We start from the raw sequence: 9755 nt of genomic DNA, 5'->3' as shown, positions 1-9755 counted from the left end.
GAAACCAGTCTATATGTGTTTTGGGGACCTGGAGAAGGCATTCGACTGTGTCCCATGGGGTATCCTATGGGTGATGCTCAAGGAATATGGGATTCCAAACCCTGTGATATGGGCTGTTTGGTCCTTGTATGATCTGTAGCATCAGAGCATGGTTTGTATTGTGGCAATACAAACTTACAATAATCAGAAGTCTCATTCATTTTCAGTGAGGGTTGGAATCTGACAGAGGTTCCCTTTGTCACGGATACTATTCATTACTTTTGTGGACAGAATTTCTAGGCACAGCCAGGGTGTTGAGGGGATCATGTTTGGGAGCCTCAGGATTGGGTCTCTGCTTTTTGCAGATGATGTGGTTCTGTTGGTTTCATTGGACTATGGCCTCCAGCTCCTGCTGGAGCAGTTTGCAGCAGCTGGGATGAGGATCAGCAACTCCAAATCTGAGACTGTTGTTCTCAGCTGGAAACAGGTTGAGTGCCCCCTCCAGGTCAGGGAAGAGGCCCTGCTTCAAGTGAAGAAGTTCAAGTATCTTGGGGTCTTGTTCATGAGTGAGGGAAGAATGGTACCGGAGATCAACATTCAAAAGTTGTGACAAAACCAGACATGAGATTTGAAACTATGACTCTGATACCAGATGTCATGGCCCAGGATAATAATGACTGCCACTGGTGCGGATAACCTAAAGGGTACCAGTGGAAATTGAAGGACATGCATCTTCAGAGGCAGAGAATGAAGAGGAAAGGCAAGATTCTGGGACTGAGAATAGGGACTTTGAAGACTGGGACAATGACAGTAAAAGCAAGAGTAGAGTTGGTTGACATGATGCAGAAAAGGTAGGTGGATATACTGTGTGTCCTGGAGACCAGGTGGAAAGGAAGCAGGGCTAGAGGCTTAGGTGCAGGTTTCAAGTCACACTCATAATATTGACAGGAAGAGAAATGGAGTAGGAATTATCTTTAAGGAGGCGTTGGGAATGTTCTGGAGGTGTAAAGTGCCAGAGTGATAAGTCTGAGGCTAGAAATTGAAGGTGTGATGTTGTTAGTGACTATGCCCCAAGGCGAGATGTTAGTAAGAAAAGAAGGACAAATTCTGGAGTAAGTCGGATGAAGTGATACAGAATATCCAGTGAAGCAAGAGTGTGGCAATTGGTGCTGACTTCACTGGACAAGTTGGTCCATGCAGTAGAGGTGATGTGCAGCTTTGGTAACAAGGTTAGGAACACAGACACAGATGGTACTAGACTTTGCAAAAACGATGGACATGGCTGTAGTGATTTTTTCCCCAGAAGAGGCAGGAACATAGAGTAACTTATTAGAGTAGAGGTAGACTACATGTTGTACAGATGATATAATCTGAAGGAGATCAGTTACTGCAAAATAATGGAAGGTGAGGGTGTAGCCAGACACCATAGGATGGTGGTTTGTAGGATGAATCTGTTGACAAGTAAGATGAAGAGGAAAAAGGAAGAACAGAGAACAAAGTAGTGGAAGCAGAAAAGGGAAGAGTGATGTGGGATTTTCTGGGAAGAGTACAGACAGGTTCTGGGTGGTCAGAAGGAGCTATGGCTAATGTGATCTGAGAGGCAGACAGGTAGGAGAGTACTTATGTTGTCTGGAAGGAAAGTAGATAGGGAGACTTGGCCATAATAAGGACGTGCAGGAGTATATACAGAAAAGGATTTTAGCAAAGAAGTGGGACACTGAGGGGACTGAAGAGAGCAGACCAGAGTGCGGGGAGATCCAGAGCAAGATGATGGTGGAGGTAGCAAAGGACAAGCAGATGGTGTATGGTGTATGACGACTTGTATGCTTTGTTTATACAGATTGGCAAAACAAAGAGATAGTGATGGGAAGGGGATGCAGCAGGTTTGGGTGATTAAGGATAGAGAGTAGACAAGTGATTCAAAAATGGAAAGAGTAATTTAAAGAGCTTATGAATGAGGAAAATGAAAGAGAGCAAAGGGCAGAAGAGGGTACTTTTCTGAGATGAGATGAGATGAGATGAGAACAACTTTATTTATCCCAAAGGAAATTGCTGTGCCAGAGTTTCAAGTAAAAACATAACAGTAATAGATAATAGTAGAAAGGAGGAAGAGTAAGAAATACTGAGGAGCTTCCTCATCATCCTCCTCTCTGAAACCTGCACAACAGACTCCAGCTCCACTCCCAGGACAGACCCAGCTCTCCTGATGAGCTTGTTGAGTCTGTTGGTGTCAGCTGTCTTGAGCCTGCTGCCCCAGCACACAACAGCGTAGAAGATGGTGCTGGACACCACCGAGTGGTAAAACATCTGCAGCATGGTCCTGCAGACGTTGAAAGATCTGAGCCTCTGACCCTTCTTGATGATGGCATCGGTGTTCAAGGTCCAGTCCAGTTTATTGTCCAAGTGGACACCCAGATATTTATAGGTGTCCACAATGTCCACTTCAGTACCCCTGATGGTGACCGGATTCAGGTGGGTCCTTTGTTTCCTGAAATCCACCACCAGCTCCTTTGTCTTAGACACATTGGGCTGCAGGTGGTTCAGTCCACACCACTCCACAAACCTGTCCACCTATTTCCTGTACTCCTCCTCCTGTTGATGCAGCCCACGATGGCAGTCATCTGACAATTTCAGCAGGTGGCAGGACTGGGAGGAGAACCCGAAGTCTGAGGTGTAGAGCGTTAACAGAAAGGGAGACAGGACCGTCCCCTGTGGCGCCCCCGTGTTGCTCACAATGGTGTCCAACGTGATGTTCCCCAGCCTCACTGTGATATTCTGAACTGTGATATTGCAGATATTAATGAAGGTGAAGTGAGGAGGGCACTAAAGAGGATGAAGAGTGGAAGGGCAGTTGGTCCTGATCATATACCTGTGCAATTATGGAAGTGTCTAGGAGAGGTGGTAGTAGAGTTTGTGGTTAGATTATTCAACGGGATTTTAGAGAGAGAGAAGATGTTTGAGGACTGGAGGAGGTGCCCAGTATTAAGAATAATGGAGATGTACAGATAATTGTAGAGGAAAAAAGTTGGCCAGCCATACAATGAAGTTATAGGAAAGAGTAGTGGAAACAAGACAGAGCAGAAGTCAACATTTGTAAGCATCAGTATGGCTTCATGCCTAGAAAGAGTACTACATATGCAGTATTTGCTTCAAGAATCTGGCAAAGACAGTTCATTGTGTCTTTTTAATTTTAGAAAAGACACAAACTATTGTACTGTATGAGAAAGTCTGAGCAGAGAAGTATGTTAGTCTGGTGCAGGACATGTATGCTAGCTGTGAGACGTTGGGGTGTGTGCTCTATTTGTAACAGAGAAGTTCAAAGAGGAGGACTGTCTACTACAGGGGTCAACTCTGAACCCCTTCTTTTTTGCAGTGGTGATGGACAGGCTGACAGATGAGGTTAAACAGGAATCTCTGTGGACCATGATATTTGTAGATGACATTGTGATCTGCAGTGAGAGCAGGGAGCAAGTGGAGAAAAATCTAGAAAGGTGGACGTATAACCATGAAAGGAGAGGAATGGAGGTTAGCCACAGCAGAAAAGAATACATATGTATGAATGAGAGCAACCCAAGTGGAATGGTAAAGCTACAGGGAGTGGAGATAAAGAAGGTGGAGGATTTTAGGTACTTAAGGTCATCAGTCCAGAGCAATGGAGCATGTTGAAAAAAAGGTGAGGAAATGTATTCAAGCGGGTTGAATAGTGGAGACAAGTGTCAGGGGTAATGTGTGACAAAAGTATGAATGAAAGGAAAGGTGTACAAGACAGTGGTGAGACCAGTGATACTGTGTGGTTTCAAGCTACTGACACTGAGGAAGACAGGAACCAACCCTGGGGGTAGCAGAGATGAAGATTTTGAGGCTCTCTTTTGGAGTGACAAGGATGGATAGGATCAGGAATGAGTCCATCAGAGGAACAGCGCATATTAGATGTTTTGGAGAAAAGGTTAGCAAATCCAGATTGAGATGGTTTGGTCATGTACAGAGGAGGGATAATGTATATTGGCAGAAGGATGCTGAGGTTTGAATTTCCAGGCAGGCCTAGAGGAAGATGGAGATTTATGGATATAGTGAAGGAGGACGTGAATTTAGTTGTGAGAAGAGAATAGGGTTAGATGGAGAATTTTGACTCGTTTAAGGGAGCAACTGAAAGGAATGCTTGGTAGGCCTAGATGTTAGAATCTCTAGATGAATACAAACCAAGTAGAACACTGCATTAGGTTTATTACACCTCACAAAGTAATGCACTGCACTTGGTTTTGCCACTATTACTACTCAAGTAAATGCAATACAGTAACTGTTTCTGTAAATATTACTCAGAATTCTTGTAAATATTTCAACTTTAAATGTAGCTACAGACAGCTCTAGCAATATTTGGAATATCACCAAAAACTGCTACTATGGTTCAAGTAACTCATCATGTATCCTAAATTAATGGCAGTGGTCTGCCTAGTACTGTTAATATCAATACGACATTTTCTTCAGGATTCTTGTACAAGAGTGAGTCAATATTACTTTAAATGACAAGGGGAGAATGTCATCTCTAAAACCAAACTGGATGGTAAACAATGGGATGTTTATTGTTTGGTTACAGCTGAAACAGTTAGTAAAAGCAAAATTCAGACCCACTCCTGAACTTTCACCCCCTCCTGACTAGAAAACAGTCAGCAGAGGGGTTTTGAAAACATGCGAAAAAAAAACAAACCCTGCAAGTCTTGTTGGAGGTGCTGGATCAAGAACGAGACTAGATTCAGATATGGGTCTGTGGAACCCAGATCCATCGACCGTAGTTATAAACCAGGGGAAAGACAAAGACAAACATGCAATTCCCAGCATTAGTCAAAAAAACATCTACATGGGTATAACATGTAGGTCCACATGTACATACCATCAGGAGTAACTCTACTGCAAGAGGCCTCAAAATATCAGGCACCTTAAATCATATTGACTTCATAGCAGCAGCAACGGGCAAAGGTAAGTCCAACTTGCATCATCTTGTGTTTAATGAAACACTGCACAAAGTAAATGACAATCCATATATTTTTATTTTCTAACTGTGAGTCAAGTTGAAAGTCTCTGAATGAATCGCTGCATGTTGGATCAAAAAGCTGATTCATCGGTACTCAGGTGGACTTCTTTTTCAACGAGGATCCATTAGTTCAACCTGCAGGAGAGCCAAGGTTTTTTGTTTTGGACATTTTTGCCCTTATTAGCAGATTAGAAATTTGAGTCTAAGTCTTGACCCTATTCTTTGTTCTGTGAATTAGGCCCCAGGATATGGACTGAAGAGTCCTCAATGACTTCTGATGGGTCTTCTACACATTTTGGGGAATCCTGGATTGGTTCCTCAGACTTTTTCAGTGTTTCTATGAGTTCTGGACTCAGTTTCCGGGTCTCAGCAATGAGTCTCTTTACTCCAACCATCCACTGGCTAACCTCGCTCACGTGGTCAACCATTAGGGATCGGTGAAGGTCATCAGCTGCATCCCAGTGACACATCTGAAATTCTGTATGGAGACAGAAAAATGAATCTGCAGGTTTGAAACAATAACACCTTGCAACACCCTTGACCCTGACCCTGACCCTTGACCAGACTGAGATAGACTATTTGTTATTAAGCTGTTAATATTACAAGTCTTCATGCCATATTAAAACTTCTCTTATTTTCACAATAACAAAAGCCAAATAAATGTAAATACAACAAATGTGGTTGATATTTGAATGAAAGGGATCTCTGAAGTGTAACTTCAGATGAGTCTAGCCTTTGATATTTCCTCCAGGCTTATCACCAGTGGGTCCTACTAATCAGTGTTGCTATGAAGATCAGGCCAGATCCAAACTGCACAGGAGTGGTTCAGGTCCCTAAACCATACGTGGTACTAAATGGGGGTTGACTATAAAGTTACTGGTTTTGGTACAGAAGCGGGGGAGGTGATTTATAAATTGGCAGTTTATGATACATCAGATGAGACAGACAAGCAGGTTACCTTGGATCAAGTTCGTCATCCGTCTCCTCACAGGTACACTCAGTCTCCCAGATATCCAACTGTCTTGCAGGAGGTGGAGTCTCTTTGCCATGTCATTACACACCTGGGGCTGCGTTGGCCATACATTTGTCCCATTCACACATGCAACATTAAAAAAACAGATATTCAGAATAGAGCTGTGGAGAGCTGCCCCCTGCTGATACCTTGCTGTGACTACAAAACATTATAATGCCTGCAATAATAAAACACACCCATCGATGTCTTGGTTTCATTTCAAAACATTGAAAATGTCCTTATTAATTTTTACTAAACTGGTGGAAAAAAAATGAAAATTATAGAGAAAAAACATGTGGTGTATGTGAAGGTTCTCATTCATCAAAAATGGCCAATAGCTGTCAAATGTTATTGTGACAACTGGACTTTCCTTGACTTTTTCACCACTAGTCCAAGAGGCTTCTTCATTTCATGAGTTTTTTTTTATGAACACCAATTAAATTTGTCAATGATGAACCAATAAATCCAAAAAATGCTGCATTTATTTTTTTAAAGGTAAATTGTTTTTTTCCAATGACTGACCAGTAGTCATTAATGAAATTGATCAACAGTTTGACTCACAGCAACAGTCTGCCTGCAGGCTGCTAGAGCGCCCTCAAACACAGAGAAGCCCATGAGGTCATGCTTGCTCTCCACCTGGTTGTCACTGTTCTCTCGGGGAGCACCAGGGGACATAGCCAACCAGCAAGGGGAATGACCTTTGACGTAGAGATAAACAGCATTAACTGAGATTATTCAGCTTTTGCTGCAGCAATCGTGTTCCTTTAGCCCGTACCTGGAGGGGGCGGTGCTACACTGGCTGGGGGTGGAGCTAAAGGGTCAGCACGTGGAGGAGAGGTGGGTGGGGCTCCTGTATCTGTGGATCAACATGATTTTAGAAATCAGTTGATTGGATAGGCCCTATAAATGTGGGACATATTCAGAGTAAAATTTTAAAATTTGTATTTGTGTTGTTATGTCTGCATATTGATCCCAGGGGTAGCAAAACTTTATCTAAAATCCCAGGTTAAAAAAAAAATAACAATAAATCAACTTCACAGACCTATGTTTTAATGCTACTGCAGAAGTCATTCAAATCCTGAAATGAGGCCAAAAACAATCCATCCAATCATCCATCCTTGTTCTCCTGCTCATCCGGGGTCAGCATCCAAAGCAGAGAGGCTCAGACTTCCCTCTCCCCAGCCACTTGGTCCAGCTCTTCCGGGGGGATCCCAAGGCATACCCAGGCCAGCCAAGAGACATGGTCCTTCCAGCATGTCCTGGGTGTTCTTCAGAGCTTCGTCATGGTAGAACATGCCCTAAAAACTTCACCAAGAGGCCAGACTAAATTCCTGAGCCACCTCATCTGACTACTCGCAATGCATAGGAGCAGTGTCTCAAATCTGACCCCCTTGCAGATTCTGGAACTCCACACTATATCTCTAAGGGAGACTCTGGACACCCTGTAGAGAAAACTACTTTTGCCCACTTGGATCCATGATCTCATTCTTTCAGTCACTAGTTGCAGTTTCTGACCATAGGGGAGGGTAGAAACATACTGTAGATTGACCAGTAAACTGTTGGCTCAGCTCATTCTTCACCAACACAGACTGGCGGAGTCCGCATCACTGCTGATGCTGTATCGATCCAACTGTTGATCTCACTTTTCATCCTTCCTTAAAACGTGAATAAGACCCCAAGAGACTTGAGCTAAGGTGCACTTCTAACTTCTGTTAGACGTATTTCTAACATAAGTAAGAAATACACCTCAGTGTTGCCAAAGTGTAGTACAGCTTTGGATAATGGCTTGGGTGTATAGTTGTGGCATGACGGTATGGTTCTTGTTTTTAGTAAAACTGCTTTACTGGACACAAGGGTCCAGTACTGACCATTCCAGTGAGAAGTTTGAGAAACTGGTAGAGAAGTTGATGCCACACCTTATAAGAATTGACATAGGGATCTTTTTATTTCAGTATCATTCAGCCTGACGAAGAGCAGAGGAACTATAACTTGATTGATAGTTCCTCTGTCTCCTTACCAGTTGTTGGAGCTCTCTTATTCAGAAGGTTCCTGTGAGTCCCGTGGGCCTTCTGGAAGCCATAAGAAAACTGAGGGGGATCATTCCAGCCTCGCTCCTGGTTACCTGGGTAACAGACACATGACAAAAAAAAGTTTGTCAGCTCAAAAGAATTTACTAAAATGGTTGAAAACTTGGTCAAATGCAGCCTCAGGGCGGCACTGTCCGGTGTCTCCCCGAGCCAGCCTTGGGGGGGAGGGGGGCACACATACCAACTCGGTCTCAAGAAAATGACACGTCAACCTCGGTAGAAAGGATCATTTATACCTTTGACTTTAATGTTTGCTAAAATATCTGCACGCTAACCTAATAACCGTACTTTAATACTTAAACATTATCGACAATTTCAATAAAATATGAATTTGCCATGGGAAACGCTTACTTCCTAGCTCTTGAAATGCAATTCCTGTAGCCGCAGTGTGACTAATTATAGCAGACGGGGAAAAGTAGAGGAATATTAATGCTAACTAACCATCAAGGCTGAACGGCATACATCGGTATATTCCAAGTACAAAAACCGCAGACGACTAAATGACTCTCACCTGGTTTTACGTACATGTCCTCCATGTTGGACCCCAGAGCTCCTGTTCTGTAGACAAGCTAACGCCCGAGCAAGGGACTACACTATACAGAGCAGCTGCGACGACGATAATGTTTTTTTTTCTTATCTTTATGTAACTTAACGGCACACATGTAAAACAACCCTTGGGTATCAGCTGTTGTGTCTGAACCCCCTGTGTGATATTTCACTTTATTTCAAGTTACAGGGAGTAAAGGTAGCTTTTTTATGAGACATTTCCCAACGTCCTCCAGACTTTACGACAGTAGTTCCCGTTCGACAGCAAGGCGGAGATATTTGAACCCCCCCCCCACAAACACACACACACACACACACACACATATATATATATATATATATATATATATATATATATATATATATATATATATATGAGATAACATTTCATTGGTCAGTATTTGTCAGAATCTTGAAGACTACCCGTGTCTGCATGTCATTGGGTATCCCGCCGTAAACGAGCTCGGTCTGTCGCGAGGACATCGACGTCATCACGACTCGTCAATCCGCAAATTCATGGTTTTATTTTTTTTAGCATAAAAACGTTTCCAACAAATTACATATCAAATAAATACATTTCCAGTGAATAAGTTTATTCAAAATACAGAACAACCTAGCTGTCTGAAGAAAATTATCATGAGAAACAAAAGAAATATCGATGCACAGGACAAATTATTTGTTTAAAAGCCACAAGATTCTTGAGTTTGTCATTTTAGCATTACTGTTATCAAAAATAGTTTTTCTCTTGTTTCATTGTGCGAAAGCTCCGTGTCATACAGCATTCATGTAAATAAAATTTGAATGATAATTAGAAAACTTGAAATTTGCCTGACTTGAGCATTTCAGTTAATAAATGCTGTATTGTATAACTTTGATGTAATGTAGATATTTGAGAATCATATCTTCCTGTCATCGCAACACGAAATTATTTGACAAAGTTTTTGGTGTTTTTTTTTAGCTGGCTGCATCTTTTAGTGTTGTGCTCCTGAACGACTACCTCAGTAACAATTACAATGTGCCGACCACGTTATCTTACGTATGGGATGTGTGCAGTTGCTATGGAAATGCACTTGAACGTCTTTCCTCTAGCAGTGAAGGGCGA

At 42.4% G+C, this 9755-nt stretch overlaps 1 protein-coding gene across 2 annotated transcripts; it reads right to left on the bottom strand.

The window, feature by feature from the left end:
• Positions 1 to 4534: 4534 nt before the first annotated feature.
• On the bottom strand, positions 4535 to 8883 carry sra1 (steroid receptor RNA activator 1). 2 transcript variants are annotated; one of them, XM_086160324.1, is made up of 6 exons: positions 8619 to 8883; positions 8038 to 8142; positions 6796 to 6876; positions 6582 to 6718; positions 5967 to 6075; positions 4535 to 5486 (listed from the first exon to the last, which is right to left on the bottom strand). In XM_086160324.1, the coding sequence occupies exons 1-6, from the start codon at positions 8641 to 8643 to the stop codon at positions 5224 to 5226; spliced, it is 720 nt and encodes a 239-aa protein (XP_086016450.1). In that variant the 5' UTR covers positions 8644 to 8883; the 3' UTR covers positions 4535 to 5223. The 2 variants fall into 2 exon arrangements, with proteins under 2 accessions (XP_086016450.1, XP_086016451.1); XM_086160325.1 differs by lacking the exon at positions 6796 to 6876.
• Positions 8884 to 9755: the final 872 nt, after the last annotated feature.

Source organism: Fistularia commersonii, chromosome 15, assembly GCF_037954325.1.
Source record: "Fistularia commersonii isolate RoL2024-O1a breed Wild chromosome 15, RoL_Fcom_v1.0, whole genome shotgun sequence".
NCBI classification, from domain to species: Eukaryota; Metazoa; Chordata; class Actinopteri; order Syngnathiformes; family Fistulariidae; genus Fistularia; species Fistularia commersonii.
The sequence above is the reverse complement of the archived record's forward strand: the minus strand, read 5'-3'. Positions and strand labels throughout refer to the sequence as shown.

What these genes read in the sequence shown, in the direction of transcription:
- sra1 (XM_086160324.1), bottom strand. Translation starts at nt 8,643, where the DNA reads ATGGAGGACATGTACGTAAAACCAG. An exon ending in GGACATGTACGTAAAACCAG is followed by an intron (nt 8,143 to 8,618) that starts GTGAGAGTCATT and finishes TCTGTTACCCAG; the next exon opens with GTAACCAGGAGCGAGGCTGG. An exon ending in CCTGCAGGCAGACTGTTGCT is followed by an intron (nt 6,076 to 6,581) that starts GTGAGTCAAACT and finishes TGGCCAACGCAG; the next exon opens with CCCCAGGTGTGTAATGACAT.